General features: G+C 50.5%; 1 protein-coding gene across 1 annotated transcript; it reads left to right on the top strand.

The window, feature by feature from the left end:
• The first annotated feature begins 1,426 nt into the window (after positions 1 to 1,426).
• Positions 1,427 to 23,795, top strand: LOC116989137 (multidrug and toxin extrusion protein 2-like). The gene is made up of 15 exons (XM_033046363.1): positions 1,427 to 2,010; positions 3,297 to 3,398; positions 3,974 to 4,042; positions 9,362 to 9,510; positions 12,402 to 12,444; positions 13,142 to 13,186; positions 14,458 to 14,555; positions 15,040 to 15,137; positions 16,324 to 16,437; positions 16,540 to 16,607; positions 18,044 to 18,152; positions 19,585 to 19,660; positions 20,681 to 20,753; positions 21,425 to 21,557; positions 23,665 to 23,795. The coding sequence occupies exons 1-15, from the start codon at positions 1,567 to 1,569 to the stop codon at positions 23,793 to 23,795; spliced, it is 1,752 nt and encodes a 583-aa protein (XP_032902254.1). The 5' UTR covers positions 1,427 to 1,566.
• The last annotated feature ends 1,531 nt before the right edge of the window (positions 23,796 to 25,326 follow it).

Raw genomic sequence — 25,326 nt, 5'->3', positions numbered from 1 at the left:
TTATGACAGTCCACAGCCGAGAAACAGATCCTTTGGCCCACCTTGCCCACACCAGCCACGAGTACCTATCTATATTAATCCCTTTTACCAACTGATCTGAAGAACAAAAATTGTTCACAGTCTCTTCAGACTTTGGAGATGCAGCACAGAAACAGGCCCTTCGGCCCAACAAGTCTGCACCAACCAGCGATCACCCGTACAATTTTACCAAAACCAATTAACCTACAAACCTGCACGTCTTTGGAGAGTGGGAGGAAACCGGAGCGCCCGGAGAAAACCCGCTTGGTCACGGGGAGAACGTGCAAACTCCACACAGACAGCACCCGAGGTCAGGATCAAAGCTGGGTCTCTGGCGTTATGAGGCAGCGGCTCTATCAGTTACGCCACTGTGCCACCCTATTGTGTGGTCTTACAGTGATCTCAGGCCACTCTGCTTGGCCTCTGCCGTAGAACCCTTTGGCACTACTGTTGTCTGTGTGCAGAGATTCCTCCTGTTACTGCCCCTGCTGAAACATCGCACTGGTTTGTGATCATGTCCCCGGGAAATCTGCACATGACCCTGGCCCACATTGATCGAACAATGAAGTTATTCATTTCTCAAAACCAAACAAGTGCTGTTATTCAGTTACTGGTTTCAGTAGAATCGGCCCATTTCAAGCATAGTTTGCCAAGCGGTGTCAGACTAAGGTGGATCAGGGTTAAAAAAATCAATGTTAGGCCACAATTCAGTTGATCATGGTGGATCCTCTACACTGGGTACACCAATGTCAGCCTTCTTCGTCGGAGGTGGCGCAGCGGTAGAGTTGCTGCCTTACAGCGCCAGAGACCCTGGTTCGATCCTGACTGCGGATGCTGTCTCTACAGAGTTTGCACGTTCTCCAGCGTGGATGCGGGAGGTTTCCTCCCTAGTTCTAAAGACGTACAGGTTTCTAGGCTAATTAGCTTGGTCAGTGTAAATTGTCCCTTGTGTGTGTAGGATAGTCTTAATGTGCAGGGATTGCTGGTTGGTGCGGACTCAGTGGGCCGAAGGGCCTGTTGTCTCTTGCTGTTTCTCTAAACTAAACTTAACTGCAGAAGCTAGTTTAGTCCAAAAAAAACTAAACAGCACGAAAGCAGGCCCTTCGGCCCATCGAGTCGGGTGATCATTGGTCGCACTGACTCGCTGGGCCGAAGGGCTTGTTTCCACGCCGTATCTCTAAACTAAAGCTAAATGCCAGACTCCTTGGGTGAAGAAATGTCTTCATCTCATTCCTGCATTGCTGACGTCGTGTCCTTTGGTTCTGAAACCCTACCCCCATGCAAGGGGTATCAGTCTCCACCCTCCTCACCCCTTCCTCCCCGCCGAGCCCTCTGAGAATTTCCACGCAGTTGTCCAAACCACAGCCCTCCGTCTCCACTCAATTCCACCTCTGAAGACATCCTTTGTTGGATTTAAATACTCGCCAGTGATCTCAGTTCCATGCGGGAAATGATTATGTCTGATTGAATTAACTGTCCTCTGAGCCGCACGTCTTGCTGTGTGCTGGTTGTTACTGCCCTTCCCTTCCCGCTCCCCACACAGTCCGTATGATTCAGTGGGCAGCTTCCTCTCGGATGGGACGGGAAAACCGAGGAGCCTCAAAGGTAAGCGAGGAGTTCATGGGGCAGGCAATGCCTGAAGGACTCAAGTCGAGCTCCATCAAGAACAGTCTTGCCGACTCTTATATTTCTATCTTCCTTTTTGTTGCGTTTTCTTGCCTGCCGTTTACCCCTCATTCCTTGGAGCCACATTCCTTCTCCCCTCCCCCAACGACGTGCCTCCACCTCCATCTCTCCCGCTCCACCCGCCCTTCCCTTCCCGCCTACACGGCACCGTTTGTAGGTGGACTGGTGGCTGCTCCCCCCCACACAGCGATGGAAGACCAGGAGCAGCTAACAGAAGTTGTGGGCACCTCTAGGATCAAGTTCTGTGGAAATCCAGCTGTTATACGGGAGGAGGTCAAACAGCTGTTTCTCCTGGCCGGGCCTCTGGTGAGTGAAACAGATGTGAGATACTTAACGTAGTAAATTCATAATTTCATAAGACTTAGGAGCAGATTTGGCCCATCGAGTCTACTCCGCCATTCAATCATGGCTGAACTATCTTTACCACTCAACCCCATTCTCCTGCCTTCTCCCCATTACGCTTGATGCCTTTACTAATCAAGAACCTGCCAGACTCCGCTTTAAAAATACGCAATGACTTGGCCTCCACAGCTGTCTGCAGCAATGAATTCCACAGATTCACCATCCTCTGACTAAAGGAATTACTCCTCATCGCCTTCTTAATGGAACGTCTTTTAATTCTGAGGTCATAGACTCTCCCCAACTAGTGGAAGCATCCTCTCCGCATGCACTCTATAAACATTTGGTAAGTTTCAATGAGGTAACCCCTCATCCTTCTAAATTCCAGCGACTACAGACCCAGAGCCATTAAATGCTCATCATACGTTAACCCAATCATCCCTTAGATCATTCTCGTGAGCCTCCTCGACCATCTCCAATGCCAGCACCTCATTCCGCAGATATGGTGCTCAAAACTGCTCACACTGGAACATGGACCAGTAGTCCTTCAGCCCACAATGTCTTTGCCGAACATGATGCCAAGACCAACGTTGACCTGCCTGTACGTGATGCATATCCCTCTGTTCCCTGCATATCCAAGTGCCTATCCAAAAGTCTCTTAAGTGCCACTATCGCATCTGCCTCCACTACTACCTCCGGCAGTGCGCCCCAAGCACTCATCACTCTGGGCAAAACATACTCGTCCCAAACATCTTTGAACTTTGCCCCTATCACCTTGTCCTCTAGTATTTGATTTGTCCATCCTGGGAAAAAATGTTTCTGACTGTTTTCATAATCTATGCATCAGTAGGTGAAGGTGGAGGGATGGGTCAGTCAGTGCACGGAGGGGTCAGAGGTATGAGGGGCAAAGGTCAGTGGGGTCACTTGATGGGGGCTCGAGTTGAGACTTGTGGTCGGAGGGCGCTAGGTCGGAGAGGATAGAGGTCCGTGGGCTCAGGTTGGAGGGGTCGGAGGGCACAGAGGTCGGAGGGGTCGGAGATCAGACTTGCTCCCAGGGTGGCGATTGATGGTAGAGCTGCCGCCTCCCTCCCTCTGTGCTGGTGAAGCTGCTGCCCCAGAGGTTGGAGGGGAGGTGGGGATTGAACCACCTGCAGTGGGGGTCTCCTCACAGGGAGACGGTTCGTCCTGGGCTGAGGCGTCTCCGTGCTGCGTTGCCCGCCCGTCCACTCACGCCAGTGCACCTCTCCCCACAGGTGCTGACACAGGTGATGACTTACTCCCTCAACTTCATCAGCTCAGCCTTCGGGGGCCACCTGGGCAAGTATGAGCTGGGAGCCATCTCACTGGCCACCTCGGTAGGTAGCAGCCCCCCAGGGTTGGGGGGGGGGGGTGGGGGAGGGAATCTCTCTGCTATCAGAAGGCCATCTCACTAGAAAAATCTGTAATTTAGTGATTGGTGATAAAAGTTGCCCTGTCACTTTGAGGAGGTCTCTCACCAACAGCCCTCCCTATCCACTCCACCCCTCCCTCGCCCCCCTCCCCTCTCCTATCTCGCTGCCCCACTCCCCCCTCATCCTCCCACCCCACACTTGCTGCTCCACTACTCCTGCTCCGAGCCACACCCCTCCCTCTCCACCCCCCTCTCTCCCCACCCCCCTCTCCTTTGTCTCGTCACATCCCCTTTCGCCGTGCCACCCCCTCCCTTGCTGTGCCACGAAGGGCCTGTTTCCGTGCTGTCTCTCTATACTAAACAATGCCAACGATTCAGTGACCTAACCAGAGCAGACTCTTCCCTGGAATCATGCCAAGGTGGGAGAGGATTAGGGCTTGATTACAGTCACTGCTTTCAATGAATGTTGTCTTCTCTTCTCTTCCCCCCCCCCCCCCCCCCCCCCCCACCAACCCCTTCTTTTCCAACATGGTGGCCAAGGTAATCAGCGTGACTGGAGTGGCGGTGGGAACGGGACTCTCCATGGCGTGTGACACCCTGATATCTCAGGTAAACAAACCCCTGCCATCAAGAACAGCTGCTGGGGATCCAACACCAGCTACTCAATAGGTACTGACATTACTGGAGCTAACAGCCCAGAGTATCTCACAGGAGAAACCCACGGGCAGCTTCATGCTAAAGTCATTGTGTGGAAACACACTTTTCAGCCCAACATGCCCACACCGGCCAACATGTCCCATCTACATTTAAGATTTAAGAGAGAGTTAGATAGAGCTCTAGGGGCTGTGGAGTCAAGAGATATGGGGAGAAGGCAGGCACGGGTTATTGATAGGGGACGACCAGCCATGATCACAATGAATGGCGGTGCTGGCTCGAAGGGCCGAATGGCCTCCTCCTGCACCTATTTTCTATGTTTCTATGTACATTAGTTCCACTTGCCTGCATTTGGCCCATATCCCTCCAAAACCTATCCCATCCATGTACCTGTCCAACTGTTTCTTAAATGTTGCAATAGTCCCAGCCTCAACTACCTCCAATGGCAGCTCGTTCCATACACAGACCACCCGTTGTGTGAAAAAGAGATTCCTAATAAATCTTTTACCCTTCACCTAAACCTATGTCCTCTGGTCCTTAATTCTCCTACTCTGGGCAAGAGACTGTGCAATTACCCAATCTATTCCTCTCATGTTTTTATACATCTTGATAAGATCACCCCTCATAAAGGGAATATTATTGGATATTAGAACAGGCTGGTCAATGTAGTAAGGATAGACACAAAATGCTGGAGTAACTCCAGGTCAGGCAGCATCTCTGGAGAAAAGGAATATGTGACGTTTCAAGTTGAGACCCTTCTTCTTCAGACTGAGAGTTTGGGGAGACGGAAACTAGAGGTTAAGTGCAAATCAGTGCCAGCACTGATAATCAAGGAAACGTTGAGCCCACAATGGTCCATTGTTGATTGTGGAAGAAGTTATAACGAAGGGATATATGGATGCGAATAGTGAAACTAGCAGGATGACTAGGGTGGGGCAGGAACGGAGAGGGAAGAAATCTCCTCATGTATATGCCCGAAACATCACCTATTCATTTTCTATAGAAATGCTGACTGACCCACTAAAATACTCCAGCATTTTGTGTCTATCCTTGGTATATATCAGCATCTGTAGTTCTATCCTACACATTTGGTCTGGTCAAAGTAGTAATATTTGTGAGATACCTTCAAGGAACAAGATCAAAAGTGATAGGAGCAGAATTAGTCCATTCGGCCCATCAAGTCTACTCCACCATTCAATCATGGCTGATCTATCTCTCCCTCCTAACCCCATAACCTCTGACACCCGTACTAATCAAGAATCTGTCTATCTCTGCCTTAAAAATATCCACTGACTTGACCGCCACAGCCTTCAGTGGCAAAGAATTCCACAGATTCACCACCCTCTGACTAAAGAAATTCCTGCTCATCTCCTTCCTAAAAGGAGAGGAGAGAGGTAGGAGCTTTAAGGATCAGGGGACGTTCCAGAGGTCTGTACCTGGAGGTATATTCAGTGATGATGGGTCTGAGCTATAGGGAGAGGTTGAGTAGGCTGGGTCTCTATTGCTTGGAGTGCAGGAGGATGAGGGGTGATCTTATAGAGGTGTATAAAATCATGAGAGGAATAGATCGGGTAGATGCACAGAGTCTCTTGCCCAGAGTAGGGGAATCGAGGACATAGGTTCAAGGTGAAGGGGAAAAGATTTAATAGGAATCTGAGGGGTAACTTTTTCACACAAAGTGTGGTGAGTGTATGGAACAAGCTGCCAGAGGAGGTAGTTGAGGCAGGGACTATCCCAACATTTAAGAAACAATTAGACAGGTAAGTAAGTAAGTAAGTAAGCTTATTGGCCAGGTATTCACATACAAGGAATTTGCCTTGGTGCTCCGACAGTAAGTGACAGTTACGAATGACTCAGAAAACACTAAACATTAATAATAATAAAACATTAATGATAAAACACCATTGATCAAGCATGTGAACCAACAAAATACCAGATCAAAGGGAGGCTACAGATTTTTGGCTGTTGAGTAGAGCAACTACTCGTGGATAAAAACTGTTTTTATGTCTGGCTGTGGCAGCTTTGACAGTCCGGAGTCGCCTTCCAGAGGGAAGTGATTCAAAGAGTTTGTGGCCAGGGTGAGAGGGGTCAGAGATGATCTTGCCCACTCGCTTCCTGGCCCTTGCAGTGTACAGTTCATCAATGGAGGGAAGGTTGCAGTCAATAACCTTCTCAGCTGGATCAGCTCAGTTGGTACATGGATAGGACAGGTTTGGAGGGATATGGACCTAATGCAGGCAAGTGGGACTAGTGTAGCTGGGACATGTTGGCCGGTGTGGGCAAGTTGGGCCGAAGGGCCTGTTTCCACACTGTATCACTCTATGACTCTATAAAGTATCTGGTCCATCCTTTGGGAGGCGAACAGAGATCATGGAGTGATGCAGGCATGGGGTGTATATGTTGGTTGCTTTGGTAAGCGCTGGTTTATTGTTGGTGGGCTGCTACATCTTTAGGAGTCAAGTTACGTTGTTCTAACCTGTAGCACTTGTACTGACCCTCTGCACAGTTAACATCCAACGCTAGCAAGTAAGAGTTGTATTCACTTGGAGTGAGTGTGGGCTGGCGGACGTACCCTCAGCACCGTGGGAGGGTGCAGAAGGTCCTCGCAGTGGGAAGAATCATTGGGGAGAGGTTTGAGCATTGGGATACTCATTATGTAATCTGAAAACATCTCTGTTGCTTCCTGGATCACTGTGTCTGATTTCATAATGGAGGCTCCATGGAACTGCAGATGCTGGTTTACAAAACAAAAGGACACAAAGTGTTGGAGGGTCGGGCAGCGTCTCTGGAGAATATGGATAGGCGCCGTTTCTGGTCGGGAACCTTCTTCAGACTGACCCGAAATGTCGCCTCTCCAGAGACGCTTCCTGACTCGCTGAGTTACTCCAGCACTTTTGTTTTGTAAACCAGCATCTGCAGTTCCTTCCTACACTCTCCATTATGTTATCGGAATCAATGACCCTGGGAGTTGGGTGACGGGGTCTGTAGTGTGACTTCAGCTGATGGAGAGTGGAATGAAGGCGGGGCAGGGAGTATGTCGGTATGATCATGTCTGGAGACAGGGGGAAGAACAGAGGAGACAATTGTTCGGGTGAGCTGAGGAGGGAATGGAGCCACGTGTGCTGCATCAGCAATCATGCCTTCCTGCCACTTTCAACCTCTCCCTGACTCCACGACCTTCCTCAGTCCCCAGGCTCTCATTCAACCCATGTCTGTGCATCTCTCCCTCCACATCGGACAGAGGCTTCAGCTGGTTGCTGCCGCAGGGACGTGGGGGGATATGGCAAGAGGAACAGGCGGGGTGCAAGTGGAAATTAGCAATTGACTGGGTTGAGATCGGCAACCTCTTCATCACGAGGGGGTTAGAATCATAGAATCCTAGTCATGGAGTCCTACAGCATGGAAGCAGGCCCTTCGGCCCATCTTGCCCACACCAATTACCATGTCCCATCTAGACTGGTCCCACCTGCCTGTGTTTCTCCAAACCTGTCCTATCCATGTACCTGCCTAAATGTTTCTTAAACGTTGGGATAGTCCCTGTCTCAACTACCTCCTCTGGCAGCTCGTTCCTTAAACTTAAGGGACAGAAGTTTAGGGGTAACATGAGGGGGAACTTCTTTACTCAGAGAGTGGTAGCGGTGTGGAATGAGCTTCCAGTGGAAGTGGTGGCGGCAGGTTCGTTGGTATCATTTAAAAATAAATCGGATAGGCATATGGATGAGAAGGGAATGGAGGGTTATGGTATGAGTGCAGGCAGGTGGGACTAAGGGAAAAAAGTTGTTCGGCACGGACTTGTAGGGCCGAGATGGCCTGTTTCCGTGCTGTAATTGTTATATGGTTATATGGTTATATGGTTCCATACACCCACCACCCTTTGTGTGAAAAAGTCACCCCTCAGATTCCAGTTACATTTTGGCCCCTTCACCTTAAAACAGTCCTCTGGTTCCCGGTTCGCCTCCTGTGGCCAAGAGACTTTGTGCGACAACCTGATCTATTCCTCTAGTGGTTTTACACACCTCTATAAGATCACCCCTCATCCTCCTGCGCTCCATGAAATAGAGTCCCAGCCTGCTTGACGTCTGAAGAGAGATTGAGATGAATGGGCCTGAATCATCCAGATGTTAGAAGGATGATGATATTGCAGCATTTAAAATTGTCCCAGGGATTGGCTGGGTGGATGTTGAGGAAAGGCTAACATTAGCAAGCACGGGCTTGTACGAGGGGGAATGGGGGGGGGGGGGGGGGCATTCAGGACTGCGATGAGAAAGCTCACTCTGCTGAAGGCCGGCGGACACCAGCCCCACAGACACACACACACACACACACACACACACACACACACACACACACACACACACACAGCCACACACACACACACACACACACACACACACACACACACACACACACACACACACACACACACACACACCTATATTTATATATCATATATTTATATATACTTATATATATATAGATACGAAAGACACAAAATGCTGGAGTAACTCAGCGGGCCAGGCAGCATCTCTGGAGAAAATAAATGGGGGACGTTTTGGGTCAAGACCCTTCTTCAGACAGAGATGCTGCCTGTCCGATGAGTTACTCCAGCATTTTGTGTGTCTTCGGTTTAAACCAGCATCTGCAGTTCCTTCCTACATACACACACACATACACACACACACACACACATACACACACACACATACACACACACACACACACACACACACACACACACACACACACACACACACACACACACACACACACACACACACACACACACACACACACACACATATACACACACACACACACATACACACACACACACACACATACACACACACACACACACACACACACACACACACACACACACACACACACACACACACACACACACACACGCGTACACACACGTACACATAAAATAATTGTGCAATAATAATCTATGTAGTTCAGAGCTTAATGGGGGTTGCAGTGTTTAATAGCCTAATGAACATTCCAGCCTGTGGAGATGGAACTCTTGGACATTTTGGGGAACGGATGGGAAAGAGGGAATGTGGAAGGGACTGCCTCTGGGATCTCCTGGTTGAGACACAAGGACGACGCCTGCTCCCATCTCCTTGTTTCAAAAACCTCTTGATGTTTTCCTAACTCAACAAATCAAACTCAAATTCATAAGTTCTAGGAGCAGAATTAGGCCATTCGGCCCATCAGGTCCACTCCGCCATTCAGTCATGGCTGATCTATCTTTCCCTCTCATTTCAGATGTATGGGAGCAAACAGCTGAAGCAAATTGGGGTTGTCCTGCAAAGAGCCATCTTGATTCTCATGGTCTTCTGCTGCCCCTGTTGGGCCCTCTTCATCAACACGGAGAAAATACTATTGGCTGCCAGGCAGGACCCCGAGGTGGCCAGGTCAGATGCCCACCGTAGGCAAACGCATTCAGCCAACACATAAGGTCATGAGTAATAGTAGTAGAATTAGGCCATTCAGCCCATCAAGTTCACTCTGCCATTCAATCAATGCGGATCTATCTCTACCTCCTAACCTCATAACCTCTGACACCTGTACTAATCCATCTCTGCCTTCAAAATATCTGCTGACGGCCTCCAGAGCCTTCTGTGGCAAAGAATTCCACAGATTCACCACCATCTGACTACATAAATTTCTCCTCATCTCCTTCCTAAAAGAACGTCCTTTAATTCGGAGGCTGACCTCTAGTCCTAGACTCTCCTACTAGTGGAAACATACTCTCTGCATCCACTCCATCCAAGCCTTTCACTATTCTGTACGTTTCAATGCAGTCCCCCCTCATTCTTCTAAACTCCAGCGAGTACAGGCCCAGTGCCGACAAACGCTCATCATAGATTAACCTACTCATTCCTGGGATCATTCTTGTAAACCTCAGCTTGTTGTCATCTTTGATTCAGTGCTGAACGATCCCTCCCATCCACCAGCAGAGAGGGCAACCTTTACTTTAGACTTCCGAGATGCAAGGTGGAAATAGGCCTTTCTGCCCATCGAGTCCGCCCCGGCCAGTGATCACCCCGCGCACAAGCACTATCCTACACACACTAGGGACAATTTAGAAATTTGCCAGAGTCAATCAACCTACAAACCATTACATCTTTGGAGTGTGGCAGAAAATCGGAGCATCCGGTGTAAACCACGTGGTCACCGGGAGAACGTGCAAACTCCGTACAGACAGCACCCGTAATCAGGATCGAACCCGGGTCTCTGATGCCATGGGGTAACAACTCCACCTCTGCGCCACTGTGCAGCCCTGATACGGAATCATTGTGGTCACTTTTCGTTATCAGTTAACCCTTCTTTGTGGCTGGGACCCCTGCATGGAACATAGAACAGTACAGCACAAGAACAGGCCCTTCAGTCCACAATGTCTATGCCGAACAGGATGCCAAGACTAACTCTTGTCTGCCTTCACGAGATCCAAACCCCCCATTCCCTGCCCTTCCTTTTGGGTTTCCAAAGGTCTCTTAAATTGCAAAGTAGTGGGTGCGTGGATCATTGACATCGCCGAGTCTAGGTCTTTTCCATTGCAGACCCACGTGGCCCCTCCAGTGCAGTGCTGAGGGAGTGAGGCATTGTCAGTGAGGATGCCCCTTGATTCCTCAACGTCGATCAACAAAACCGCTGGTATCTCTGACATGAACTCATCTTGCTCCTCACCATCCCTTATTTGACTTCTCCAGTCAGTCCATCAGTCCACCAGGACCACTCAATACCCTTGCACCATTGAAACGTCTGGGACTTTCCAGTCATTTTTCAGGAGCTCAGCACCCTTGACGAAACCTTCATGGAGACATAGTTATACAGACAGGCCCTTCAGCCCAATTTGCCCATGCCACCCAAGATGCCTCGTCTACACTTGTCCCACCTGCCAGTGTAAACCTTCCCATCTATGTACCTGTCCAAATATTTTTATTCCTTCTCCCCAGAGATGCTGCCTGACCCGCTGAGTTACTCCAGTATTTTGTGTCTATCTTCAGTGTAAACCAGCATCTGCAGTTCCTTCCCACAAGTGTTTTTTTTGTCTATTCCTACTAGCCCGTGAGAAGGGCGAGCTACCTTCTTGAACTACTGAAGTTCTTAATATGGAACAGCACGGCACAGGAACTGGCCCTTCGGCCCACAATGTCTGTGCTGGACTTGATGCTGTTAATTTCTGCCTGCAATTGATTACTATCCTTCAATTACCTAATATTGACGTGCCTATCCAAAAGCCAGTTAAACACCACTATCGTATCAGCTTTCATCGCCACCACTCTATGTGTTCCAGGGACCCACCATTCTCTGTGTAAACGTAAACTTGCCTTCCACATCTCCTTTCAACTTTCCTCCTCTGACCTTGAGGCTATGCCTTATAGCGCCAGAGGCCCATGTTCACTCCTGACTGCGGGTGTTTGTCTGTACGGAGTTTGTATGTACGTCCTTAGACCACGCAGGTTTTCTCCAGGTGCTCTGGTTTCCCCCCCACTCTCCAAACACGTACAGGTTTGTAGGTTATTTGGCTTAGTATAAATGTAAATTATTCCCAGTGTGTGTAGGATGTTAATGTGCGGGGGTTGCTGGTCGACGTGGACTGAAGGTCCTGTTTCTATGCTATATCTCTAAACTCAACTAGACTATGCCTTATAGGGTCAGAGAACCGGGTTTGATCCTGACTACGGGTGCTGTCTGTACGGAGTTTGTACGTTCTCCCCGTGGGTTTCAGTTTCCTCCCACACTCCAAAGACATGCAGGTTTGTAGGTTAATTGGCTTCGGTGAAAATTGTAAGTGTCCCTAGTGTGTAGGACAGTGTTCGTGTACAGGGATCGCTAGTTGGCACGGGCTGGGTGGGCCAAAGGGCCTGTTTCCGCACTGTATCTCAAACTAAAAACTAAAAACTAAACTAGTATTTGACATTTCCACCTTGGGAAAGGGGTTCTAATGGGGTTAGATGTCTGGGACTCCCCTCTGCCTCCCACACTCCAGAGAAAACAGTCCACGTTTGTCCAACCTCTGCCTGGTGAAGATTAATATTCTGGGATATGGGGAAGGACTTCTGATGTATTCCCAAGTCAGGACAGTGGTGTGACTTGGAGGGGAACCTGGGGGTGGTGGTGTTCCCACGTGTAGATGTACCATTACCAAAGATCCTATAGCGAGCAAGATAATCCACTCGACGAAAAAGACGTAGTATGTTCATGGGCTCCGCTATAGGATCTTTGTCATTACTGAGGCATATTCTCTGCGGTCTGGGTCCCTTGGGCACCTACGTTGATGTATAAACTTCTCTTCTAGGCTATGCCAGCTGTACGTGACGATATTTATCCCTGCTCTCCCTGTGAGTATTGACTCTATTCATGCTAGCATTGCAGGTGAGCACTTGCTTTCTCTTGCGTACGAACGTGTCAGAGGCATGTGGGGCCATGGGGCATCTTGGTCAGCATGGGCCCTATGACTCTAATCCAGGTTGCGTTCTGGTAAACCTCTTCAGCACCTTCTGCAAAACCTCCACATTTTTCCTGCGATGGGGGGTGAAGGGGGCGGAGGGGGTTGGGGGGAGGTTGAGGAACTAGAACTACACAAGATACACCACATGCAGGTGAACCACAGTGTAATAAAGCTGCACACCGTTTGTTTGTCCCTGACCTGTAAGGGCCTGTCCCACTTTGGCGATTTTTTTCAGCGACTGTCGGCATCATTGACTGACGTATCAGGTCACTGAAAAAGTCGCGGCGTGACACGGTGTGACGACGTATTGACGCACGGTGTTTCCTCAAGTGTCGCAACATTTTCTTTTGCCGCCGCTGGATTTTGAAATGTTCAAAATCTTTCAGCGACACTGATACGTCAGTCAATGACGCCGGCAGTCGCCGAATAAATGGCCAAGTTGGACAGGCCCTTAAATCACTGTAAATGGCTCGATTGTAATCATGTATTGTCCTTCCGCTGACTGGATAGCACGCAACGAAAGATTTTCACAGTGCCTCGGTACACGTGACAATAAACTAAACTGAACCGTTTGTGCTTCCCCACAGGCAGTATTTCTGTATCAGATCCAGGTCCGCTACCTCCAGAACCAGGTAGGGCCCGTGCCAGTGCTGCTAAACTGTGTGTAGCATGGGGGCAAACGCTACTTTTAAAGATGAAGGTGTAATGTTGATGAACCATCACATTCATGAACTGCTGAGCTCAGCTCTTTCCTCCCTCTATGCCGGTATCCTGTGGGATCGAGGATGGATCACTTCCGCTGCTGTTTGGTGGGTTCTCGGTGTGGGTGATGTGGCCAAGTGTGGCACAGTGGTGCAGCTGGTAGAGCCGCTGTTGCAAAGCGGGTTTGATCCTGACCTCGGGCGCTGTCTGTGTGGAGTTTGCACGTTCTCCCTGTGACCGTGTGGGGTTTTTTCCCGGGTGGTTTTTAAGTTTAGTTTAGTTAGTTTTAGTTTAGAGGTCCAAGCTCTTCGGCCAATCGAGTTCGCGCCGACAAGCGATCCCCGCACACTAACACTACCCTGCACACACTAGGGACAATTTACAATTTCACCAAGACAATTAGCCTACAAACCTCTACACCTTTGGGAGCGTGGGAGGAAACCCATGCAGGTCACGGGGAGAACGTACAAACACCATACAGACAGCACCCGTAGTCAAGATCAAACCCGGGTCTCTGGCGCTATAAGACAGCAACTCTACCAGCTGTGCCACCCTGCCATGCTTCCCTCCGGGTGCTCCGGTTTCCTCCCACATCCCAAAGACGTGCGGGTTTGCAGGTTAAATCTCTGCCTGGGGGACTCTTCCCATGGTTGGCCTTAGAACAGGGCATCTGCTTTAGGTGTGTGAATGGCACGGTCTGCCGGGCACAGCTGACCTGGAGAGAGTGGATGTGGAGAGAATGTTTCCACTAGTGGGAGAGTCTAGGACCAGAGGGCACAGCCTCAGAACTAAAGGACGTTCCTTCAGGAAGGAGATGAAGAGGAATTTCTTTAGTCAGAGGGTGGTGGATCTGTAGAGTTCATTGCCACAGGCGGCTGTGGAGGCCAGGTCAGTGGATATTTTTAAGGCAGAGATGGATAGATTCTTGATTAGTGCAGGTGTCAAGGGTTATGGGGTGAAGGCAGGAGAATGGGGTTAAATGGAAAAGTCAGATCAGCCACAATCAAATGGCGGAGTAGACTTGATGGGCCAAATGGCCTAATGCTGCTCCTATCACTTATGAGTGGGTTTATGACTGTGGGTGGATACTGGTGGGGGTCTGAACTGCCAGCCTCGGGGGTCCCAGCAGTGGTGGTGGGCGTGCTGGCCCGACCCTGCCGGACACTGATGCCCGTGTGTGTATTGTCTGCTTGTTCTCCAGGGAATAATCATGCCGCAGGTATTCACTGGAATAGTGGCCAACGTCCTCAGTGTGGTCATGAACTACAGCTTCCTGATTGTGCTGAAACTGGGCGTGGTGTGAGTATTGCCCCCCTTCCCCCCCCCCTTCATTTCTCCAGGATCTCCGCTTTCCTCCCACACTCCAAAGACGTACAGGTTTGTGGGTTAATTGGCTTGATGTAAAATTGTAAATTGTCCCTTGTGTGTAGGGTAGTGTTGATGTAGCAGATCGCTGGACTGTGTGACTCTGTAGGTCGAAGGGCCTGTTTCTGCGCTGTATCTCTAAACTAAACTAAGCATGTTGCGTTACTTTCGATAAGTAACACAAATTGAAATTAATTAATTTTTTTTACCCACATAATTTCAATGAGAGTGAATTTCATTTTGCATCTCAAAAGTTGGGGTAATGATTTGTACCTTCATTTCAGGGCAAATTTCTGCTACCTGAACAGCCACAATGCTGGTGTTGCCAGCTCTAGATGGTTGGCACGAACACGGTGGGCCGAAGGGCCTGTTTCTGTGCTGGATGACTCTCTCTCTCTCTCTCTCTCTCTCATTCCAGGGGCTCTGCCTGTGCTAACCTCATTTCCCAGTACTGTCAGACCATTGTGCTGCTGGTCTACATCAGATGGAGGAGGTTGTACGTTCACACGTGGGGAGGTAACCGAGTCCGTCCACAACACTGGCCATGAGGGAGGCAGCAGAGGCTGGCCTGTGCTCCTCTGGGCCTCGAAGGCAGAGAGGAAACTGGGATGTTCAAAATCTGGGCAGGATTAATTAGACAATCTGATTTCATCAGTCAATGGGTTAATGCAAGAAGGAGACAAGCTAGAGGTTGAGGGAGGACCTGATAGTATGTAAAATTATGGGAGACATTTGGCTATCTATGTTTCCCATAACATATCTATTATGAGAGGCAAAGGACAGTGAGACACTGAACATGAACCGCCATATACACTTGATGGTTGGCATGGACTCAGTGGGCCGAAGGGCCTGTCCTGGAATGGAAATGTCAAAGACTAGAGTGCACAAATGTTAGATGAGAGGAGACAAAGTTTAAAGGATTTGTACTGGGAAGGTTTTGTTTATCCAGAGGGTGGTGGGTGTCTGGAACGCACTGCCAGGCATTATAGTGAATGCTGATATGATAGTGGCGTTTAAGATGCTTTGAGAGAGGCACGTGGATATGGAGGGATTTGGTTTATGTGCAAGGACAAAGGGAGCTGGCGTGACTTAGTAGACGGGGCAGCTGAGGTTTGGGGCACTGTAGATGCTGAGTGAGTGGGAGATGCAGCAGGGAAACTTTGGAACACCCATGACTGGAGGTGACAGGGAGGGGGGGGGCGGGGAGGGATGGAAGGATGGAGGGAAGGAGGGAGGGAGGGATGGAGGGAGGGAGGGATGGAGGGAGGGAGCGCCGCGTATGTGCATATGCCAGTGTGTGAGTACGTGTGTGCACGCGCATGTGCATTTGCGAGTGCGTGCGTGCTTGTGTGTCGGTGCATATGTGTCTGTGTGTGTATGTGAGACTATATGTGTGTGTGTGTACATGCGTGTGTGTGTGTGTACGTGTGTGTGCGCACATGTCTATGTGTGCTTGTGTGTGGGAGTGCATGTGAGCGTGTGGATGTTAGCAAGTCAGTGTGAGCAAGTGCGTGTGCATGAGTGCATGAGTGCGTGTGCACGTTTGCATATGCATGCGTGTGTGTACGCGGGTTTGGGGAGGTGTGTGCGTGCATGCGTGCATGTGCATGGGCGTGTGCGTGCGCATGTGTGTCCGTGAGTGTATACATGCGCACGTGTGTGCATGTGTCATGATCTAATCCACGCGTGCGGGTGCCCGCAGGGTGGACGCGAGACTGCCTGCAGGACTGGGGCAGCTTCCTGCAACTGGCCATCCCCAGCATGGTCATGTTCTGCATCGAGTTCTGGGCGTATGAAATCGGATCGTTCCTGGCAGGTAGGCGCTCCCGACTCCCACACCTGCTTCCCCATGTCCGCTGCACAATTCCAGGACTGATGGCTCCCGGATGTTCTAACAACGAGTGTCTTTCTCTCCCAGGGCTGATCGACCAAGTTCAGCTTGGGGCACAAGTCGTCATCTTCCAGTTCCTAACGATTTTGTTCATGGTGAGTTTCAGACGCCCGATAGAACGTGTGGCACTCCAGCCCTGCCCCCTCCCCCACACCCTGGCAGCACTTGCCCCTCCCAAATTATTCCCCACTCAAAACATCCCACCTACAGCATTCAGTGCTCCACCCCACACCCTCCACACCTCCCCGACATCTGCCCCACACCTACCCACATCTGTCCCACATCTGTCCCACATCTGTCCCACATCTGTCCCACATCTGTCCCACATCTGTCCCACATCTACCCACATCTGCTCCACATCTGTCCCACATCTGCCCCACATCTACCCACAACTACCCACATCTACCCACACCTTCATGCCACATTTATGGCGGCACACTAGCACAGTGGTAGTGTTGCTGCCTCACAGCGGGAGAGAACCTGCTTCGATCCTGACTACGGGTGCAATCTGTGTGGAAATTGGACGATCTCCTGTGACCGCATGTGTTTTCTCCAGGTGCTTCGGTTTCCTCCCACATTCTAAAGACTACAGGTTTGTAGGTTAATTGGCTTTGTCCCAAGTTGTAGGATAAAACTCGTGTACAGATGAATATTGGTCGGCGAGGACTCAGTGGGCCAAAGGGCCTGTTTCCACACCGTATCTCTGAACTAAACTAAAACTAAATACATCACCCCAACATCTCATCCACATCCCTGGTTCAGTATCTGTGCACGTGGCTCACCAGCATTTGGCAACGTGTCTGTGAATGTTCCACTGTGTTGAAGTCAAGTTGCTGTTGAAGGGAAGCCCCCGGCTGACCCAGGGTGGAGGGTGATTTGGTAAATTGCTCTCTGCACCCACGGGCAGTAAACATTTCCCATGAGTTCTCCTTGACCTTATGGCCAACAACAAACTGCGACCACAACCAATGTTACAACCACACACACAGACGCACCCACACACCCACACACACACACACACTACACACACTCATACTAGCACTCATACTAGCACTCGCTCACTCACACACGCACACACTCACACTCATGCACAGGCACGCACGCACACGTACAAACGTGTGCGCACACACACATACGCACACGCATACACACACACGTAAACACTCACACTCGTACACACTCATGCACGCACACGCATACACACACACACACGCGCACGTGCACGCGCACGTGCACGCACACATACAAACGCGCGCACACACACACATACACACACGCGCACACACACAAGCACAGGATGTACATAGCCTCACAGAGAAATCAAACACCCCGAAGAATGCGCACACTTATACGCATACACGCCCGCACATACACAGAAACAGAGTAACACTTGTATATCCACAGGCATGGTCTCACATGCGCGCACACACCATCCAGTTCACCGTGTGATCCATGATCCTTGGACCTGACTACGGGACAATGCCGAGCCCTGCTGTTTCTTGTTTAAGATCAGTGTTTGCCCACTTTTCAGATTCATGTGGGCATTGGAATGGCAGCGGGGATCCGTGTGGGGATGGCCCTGGGGGCTGGGCGTCCACAGCAAGCAAAGACCTCCGCAATGACTGCTTTAGTTTGTACAGGTGAGTGGAGATGTGGTGTGAGACTCGAACACAGTGGTGGGGTGCGCGTGTGTCCATCATATGTGTGTGTGTGTGTGTGTGTGTGTACGTCACATGAGTAAGTGTGTATGTGCGTATGTGTGTGTGTGTGTGCGCGTGTGTGTGTGCGCGTCTGTGTGTGCGTGTGTGTGTGTACGTCACATGAGTGTGTGCGTGTGTGTGTGTGCATGTGCGTGTGTACGTGCGTGTGTGTGCGTACGTCACATGATTATGTGTGTGTGTGCACGTGCGTGTGTGTGTGCATCCTATGTGTGTGTGTGTTTATCTGTGTGCAGGTGTGACTAACCACCCCTGACCCAGATTCCATGCCCGTGACCATTCTCTCACTGTCTCTACTCCCTGTCTGTGCCTTTCCATATCCATGCCAATACTGTGCCTCAGTTTACCACATTCCTGCACTAGTTTAGTTTACAGATACAGCACAGAAACAGGCCTTTGTGTCCTCCGAGTCCACGCCGACCATTGATCACCCATTCACAATAGTTCTATGTTATCCCACTTTCACATCCACTCCCTACACATTAGGGACAATTTACAGAGGCCATTTAACCTACAAATCTGCACGTCTTTGGGATGTGGGAGGAAACCAGAGCACCTGGAGCAACCCACGAGTTCCAGGCACTCACCACCTTCTATGGGGGAAAAAAAAAAATCTGCCCTCATTGAGTCATGCAGCATGGAAACTGGCCGTCTGTCCTGACTCATCCATGCTGGACCAAGATGCCTTCTTCTTCATCTTGCCAATGGCGTGCATAGCCTAAAGTTTAGAGACAACTTGTTCTGTTGGATCTCCCGTTTGCGCCCGCCAGGTTGATTGCATTCATCGAACCAGGGTGGACCACGTGAAGGTTGCAATCTCCAACCCAACCATGATGCCCCATCCAAACTATTCCGATTTGCCCCCATTTGGTCCATATTCCTCTAAACCTTTCCTATCCATGTACCTGTCCAAGTGAGTATTACATGTTGTTATTATACCTGCATCAACTACCTCCTCTAGCCGCTCATTCTATATAACCACCCTCTGAGTTAAAAGGTTGATCCTTGGGTTCCTATTAAATCTTGCCCCTCTCACCTAAAAACCCATGTCCCCAGGATCTTTATTTTGCTACCCTGGTTCTTGATTCCTCTTTAATACTTTGTCCCTCTCACCATAAAACTATGCCTTTTGTCTTTGACATTTCCACTCTGCGGAAAAAGATTTTGTCTGTTTGCCCCAGCTATGCTTCTTGTATGTAATTTTACATCATTCTACCTGGTCTCCCCTCAGCCTCCGACGTTCCAGAGAAATCAATCCAAGTTTGTCTAACCTCTAATAGCCTCTAATCCACTCTGCCAAACCCCTTGTTGTTCCGTCTATAGCCTCTCATTCTCTGCGTCCTCTTTTGCGCAGGGTGCGTGGCTTTGGTCCTTATGACGTCCCTCCTGTTGCTGAAGGACGTGATAGCCAAGATCTTCACCAGCAACCGGTCAGTACAGTGGCTCGAGGGGGGGGGGGGGGGGACGGTGGGCCGTGTCCGTCTAAAGTGGTTCACAACCTATAAGTGCCATTACTGTGGGGACCTGTGCTAAGAGGTTTTGTCATGGACCCAGGAAACAACCTGAATATCTGCTCAATCCCAATAACCAAGGCACGGTGGCTCAGCGGTAGAGTTGCTGCCTTACAGCGCCGGAGACCCAGGTTCCATCCTGACTAAGGGAGCCGCCTGTACGGAGTTTGTACGTTCTCATCGTGACCAGCGTTGGTTTTCCTCTGGGATCTCCACTTTCCTTCCACACTCCAAAGACATACATGTTTGTAGGTTAGTCGGCTTAGTATCATTGTAAATTGTTCCTAGTGAGGAGGTTAGCGTTATTGTGCGGGGATTGCTGGTCGGTGTGGTCTCTGTAGACCGAAGGGCCTGTTTCTCATTGTGATGTAAACGCTCTGATATGGGGTCAGGCCACGCAGTATCTTTAACCAGCTCATTACGCATTCGTCCAAACTCGATAGTCCAAGCCCAGTATCCTCAATTTCCCCTTCATAAGACAAGCCTGTTGTTCCATGAATCATGCTGGTGAACCTTCACTCCGCTCCCTCCATTCCAGGTAGGAAGACCACACCTGTAAATACCTGCAGGCAGATGAGATCATGTCCGGCACCAACATTGTGGGCCAATGGGCCTGTTTGTGTGCTGTACTGTTCTATGGTCGATATCCCTCCATTCCTTGGATATCCACGTGCCGATCTATAATCCATTAAATTCCTCCACCACCATCCCTGGCAGTGCGTTCCAGGCACCCACCATAACATCCCCTGCACATTGTATTTGAAACTTTACCTCTCATACCTTAAAGCTGTGCCTTTAAAGTCCTTGACATTTTCACATTGGGCTGTCTACGCCTCTGGTAAGTTTACATACATCTACCAGTTTTGAAGTTTTGCCCGACATTCTGTTGCTGCATGTAGTTGTTCTAAGCATCTGAGGTTGAATCTTTGTCCTTAACAGGCAGATTATCGAGCTGGTTTCGAGCACCATACCCATTATAGCCCCTTTCCACCTGTGTGATGCCATAGGCTCGGTAAGTCACTCAGTGGGTCGTGCGGTGGAGGGGTTGCTACAGGATCAAGTGATGGTGGGGTCCGGTGGGCTGTGGCCACGATGAGATGATCACCCTCACCCCCGGGATCAATGCTGGCCCATCTCGGCAAATACAAGCACTCATCTCAAACAATCCCAGCAGGACACAGCCAGTGAACCGAAACCTTTGGCGCAAAAATGACACAAAGTGCTGGAGTAACTCAGCAGCTCAGGCAGCATCTCTGGAGCATCAGGCAGCGTCTCTTACCTCCAATTTCCTCCCCTCTACTTCCAGTCTGAAGAAGGGTCTCGACTCAAAACATCACCCATCCTTTTTTTCTCCAGAGATGCTGCTGCTGCCTGGCGCGCTGAGTTACTCCAGCACTTTGTATCTATCTTCAGCATCTCTGGAGAACATGGATAGGTGACGTTTCGGGTCAGGACCTTCCTTCAGACCGATCATTCTGAAGAGGGGTCCTGACCCGAGACGTTACCTATCCATGTTGAATCAGCCTGAAGAAGGACCCCCACCTGAAATGTCACTTATCCACGTTCTCCAGAGATGCTCCCTGACTCCGCTGAGTTACTCCAACACGTTGTGTCATTTTTTTAAATGTAGGATTGCATCATCTCATCCCTCATACTGAGGGCTCTCATTCCGTTTGTCAACAGGGAGCAGCCAGCGGGATTGTGCGAGGAATTGGGATGCAGAAAGTCGGAGCGATTGCTAATCTCGTGGCGTTCTACATTGTTGGGATTCCCGTGGGAATCGCGCTCATGTTTGCCGCAAAGATCGGAATTCTTGGTGAGGAGTGAAGCGGCTCCGGACCCCTGGTACAATCAACCAGAGGCCTCCACTTTAGTTTTGTTTCGTTTAGTTTGGTTTGGTTTAGTTTAGTGATACAGCATGGAAACAGGCCCTTCGGCCCACCAAGTCCTCGCCGAAAACAGCAATCATCCGTATGCTAGCACTATCCTACACACTAGAGACAATTCATAGATGCTGATTAACCTACAAACCTGCTCGTCTTTGTAGTGTGGGCGGAAACCGGAGCACCCGGAGAAAACCCACGCGGTCACAGGGAGAATGTACAAACTCCATACAGGATCAAACCCAGGTCTCTGGCGCTGTGAGGCAGCAGCTCTACCACTGCGCCACCGTGCTTGTGCCACCCTATTTCCTCCTCGTGCTCCGGTTCCCTCCGACATGAACGGGTGATCGATGGTCGGCTTAGACCTGGGGGAGCATAAGGGCGATGAGGTTAGTTTAACTGGACAGCATTGTGGGCCGAAGGGCCTGATCCCATGCTGTATTGTTTTATGGAACACAAAAATGCTGGAGAAACTCAGCGGGTGCAGCAGCATCTATGGAGCGAAGGAAATAGGCAACGTTTCGGGACGAAACGTTGCCTATTTCCTTCGCTCCATAGATGCTGCTGCACCCGCTGAGTTTCTCCAGCATTTTTGTGTTCCTTCGATTTTCCAGCATCTGCAGTTCCTTCTTAAACACTGTATTGTTTCATATTCTGTAAGTACAGATCCTACAACAACTTGACAAGCTCTTAGACAGAGGACAGTGTCCACTGCCCGCAATGGAGTAGAGGTGAATCGGACAGTACCCTAGCTTATGCAAGGAGCATTCAGAGACTGATAACAAAGGGGGGAGAAGCTGCTCCTGAGTCTGGTGGTGTGAGCTCTCGAGCATGCGTGCTGAGTTCCTCCAGCACTGTTTGATTAGCCCACCACTGTAAGCATTCACTTTTACACCAACCATGGGCTGTGGCTGCTGTATTTGCACCCAATAAGGTGCCTGCAGCCGATGATCGTGTCCTCAAGCAATGGACCGCACTCCCCAGAAGGTCAAGGCCAGCACACAATGGCTGGTCCACCATCATCCGTGACTGGCATGTGTCTGTCCCTCAGGGTGACCTTCCGCCCAGAAACGGTAACTCGTTTTCTTTTTCTGCAAACGCTGACTGACCTGCTGAGGATTTCCAGCTATTTTTGTCTTTGGACCGGAATGGTGGCGCAGCGGTAGAGTTGCTGCCTCACGGCGCCAGGGACACGGGTTCAATCCTGACTATGGGTGCTGCCTGAATGGGGTTTGTACATTCTCCACATGACCACGTGGGTTTCTCCGGGTGCTCCGGTTTCCTCCCACACTCCAAAGGCGTACAGGTTTGTAGGTAAGATTGGCTTCAGTAAAGATTGTAAATCTGATCTGGATGCTTTCAAGAGAGAGCTAGATAGGGCTCTTAAAAATAGCGGAGTCGGGGGATATGGGGAGAAGGCAGGAACGGGGTACTGATTGGGGATGATCAGCCATGATCACATTGAATGGCGGTGCTGGCTCGAAGGGCCAAATGTCCTGCTCCTGCACCTATTGTCTATAAATTGTCCCTAGTGTGTAGGATAGTGTCAGTGTGCGGGGATCGCTGGTTGGCTCAGACTCAGCAGGCTGAAGGGCCTGTATCCACGCTGTATCTCTAAAACTAAAACTCTAAAGACGTACAGGTTTGTAGGTAAATTGGCTTCGGTAATGGAGATTGTAAATAGTCCCTAGTGTGTAGGATAGTGCTAGTGTATGGGGCGATCGCTGGTCGGCACAGACTCGGTGGGCTGAAGTGCCTGTTTCCGCACTGTATCTCTAAAGTCTAAAGTATTAGAGTGGTGTGATCATCCACCCTCCAGCTATTTCCCCCACCTCCAAGTTAATCACCCATGGAACCTGGTGACCGATGAAGGTGTCCCATGGAACCCCCATGGATGGGCACCGTCAGTTGGACACCTATAGGCGATGGAGATGAACCGATCGCCCCTAACCGAGACTGGGCAGGCCAGTGCCCACCCAGGATCTGACTACCTTCTCCAAGAACCACATTTACCGGCCGAGCTCTTGCTGTCTCTTGCAGGCCTATGGGCGGGATTGGCCATCAGTACCTTCCTGTTGTCCGCTTTCTTCTTGACGTTGATCTTCAGGATGGATTGGGGCGCCGCGGCACAAGAGGCAAGCGCTGGTTTTCTCCACTTCGACCGTCCTTAGCTCCAGGACCTTGGTGATGGGACAAGCTCCGGTCACAGGGAGGGAAGGTCACAGATGAGCAGGTTGTGGGAGAGGTCGGGGAGGTCCAGACACAACTGGGGCTCTGTGCACCACAAGGGTCAGGCAGCATCTGTGGAGGGAATGGGCAGGCAACATTTTGGGTCGGGACCCTTCTTCAGACTGATTTTGGGGGGGGGGGGGGCAGAGCTGGGGGTGTGAGGGCAGAGCTGGGGGATTTGTGGGACAGGAGCAGGGTGTGGGGGTCAGGGCTGGGGTTCTATAAGGGAGAGGAGCAGGGTGTGGGGGTCAGGAACAATGTGCCGGAGCAGAGCCAGGGGTATATACGGGACACTGACCAGGCTGAGGGCAGGGACAGGGGTATTTACGGAACAGGATCAGGGGAGGGGAGATCAGGGCTGGGGGTGTAGGGGCAGGAGCAGGGGGTGGGAGGGCTGAGCCAGCGGTACACTGAGCAGGGGGTGGGAGGTCAGAGCTGGGGTATATACGGGACAGGAGTAGTGTGTGTGAGGTCAGGGGTGGGCACTGGAGCTCACGCTTGCTGCCTCTAGCAGGGGCACTCTGTGAGGGTGTGTAACGTTGAGGTACAGGCGTGTGTTTGCCGTGCCTCGCCTGCTACAGTACATATATTTTGGGATGAGGGCTGGTCCCGGCTGCCTCACCCCTGTGTACGAGGTATACGGGGGCTGCCGTCTCTGGGCTGTTAAGGGAACTCACGGACACTCTGACCCTCAGCCCCACTTCCTCCTCTTCCAGGCTGGGGAACGGACGGGACTGAGGACAAGTTTGGATTCTACCGCGGCAACAGAGGAGCACCCCCCTGCATACGGTAACATTGCTGATACACCACTCACTTACCTTGGGCTAAAAGCACAGGTTCCAATCCCACATCGGGAACTAGAGAACGTAAACGGAATGAAATAAATCCCAACTTTTATTGCGTTTATAAGTTCCAGGAGCAGAATTAAACCATTCGGCCCATCAAGTCTACTCTGCCATTCAATCGTGGCTGATCTATTCCCCCCCCCCCCCCCCTCAACCCCATTCTCCGGTACCCGGACGTGGCGCCGACGGACGAGAAGCTGAAGCAAAGAAGTGGAACGTCATGTCTGTTATTTGACTTTTCTGTTGAGCGGCATTCTGTCCGTTGGCTTGTAGGCGACGCCGCCCTTCGGGTAGGTGGTGTTTCGGCAGAGCGGCCATTCGGTGAGTTTGCTTTTAGGCGTCCCGCCCTTTCGGTTAGTTGGCGTTTTTGATTTGTTTCCATTCGGTTATTTGACTTCCACTTCTTTGCTTCGACTTCTCGTCCGTCAGCGCCACGTCCACACACGCCATTCTCCAGCCTTCTCCCCATAACCCCCGACATTCTTCACCCAAATAATCTATTGTCAGTAACAGTTTGGGTTTATCACTGTGACGTGGACTGAGGTACAGTGAACAGCTGTGTTTTACACGCTCTGCAGTCAGATTAGAAATACCGTACATTAATACAATCGTCAAACTCAAGAACAAT

This window comes from Amblyraja radiata, chromosome 28 (assembly GCF_010909765.2).
Source record: "Amblyraja radiata isolate CabotCenter1 chromosome 28, sAmbRad1.1.pri, whole genome shotgun sequence".
Lineage (NCBI taxonomy): Eukaryota > Metazoa > Chordata > Chondrichthyes > Rajiformes > Rajidae > Amblyraja > Amblyraja radiata.
This window is presented reverse-complemented; position numbering and strand designations above follow the sequence as displayed.

Bases quoted from the DNA above. Each gene is read 5' to 3' on its own strand.
- LOC116989137 (XM_033046363.1), top strand. From the start codon at position 1,567: ATGATTCAGTGGGCAGCTTCCTCTCGGATGGGACGGGAAAACCGAGGA. The intron at 3,399-3,973 runs GTAGGTAGCAGC...ATGGTGGCCAAG, and splicing joins CCATCTCACTGGCCACCTCG to GTAATCAGCGTGACTGGAGT. The intron at 9,511-12,401 runs GTCAGATGCCCA...CTTCTCTTCTAG, and splicing joins CAGGACCCCGAGGTGGCCAG to GCTATGCCAGCTGTACGTGA.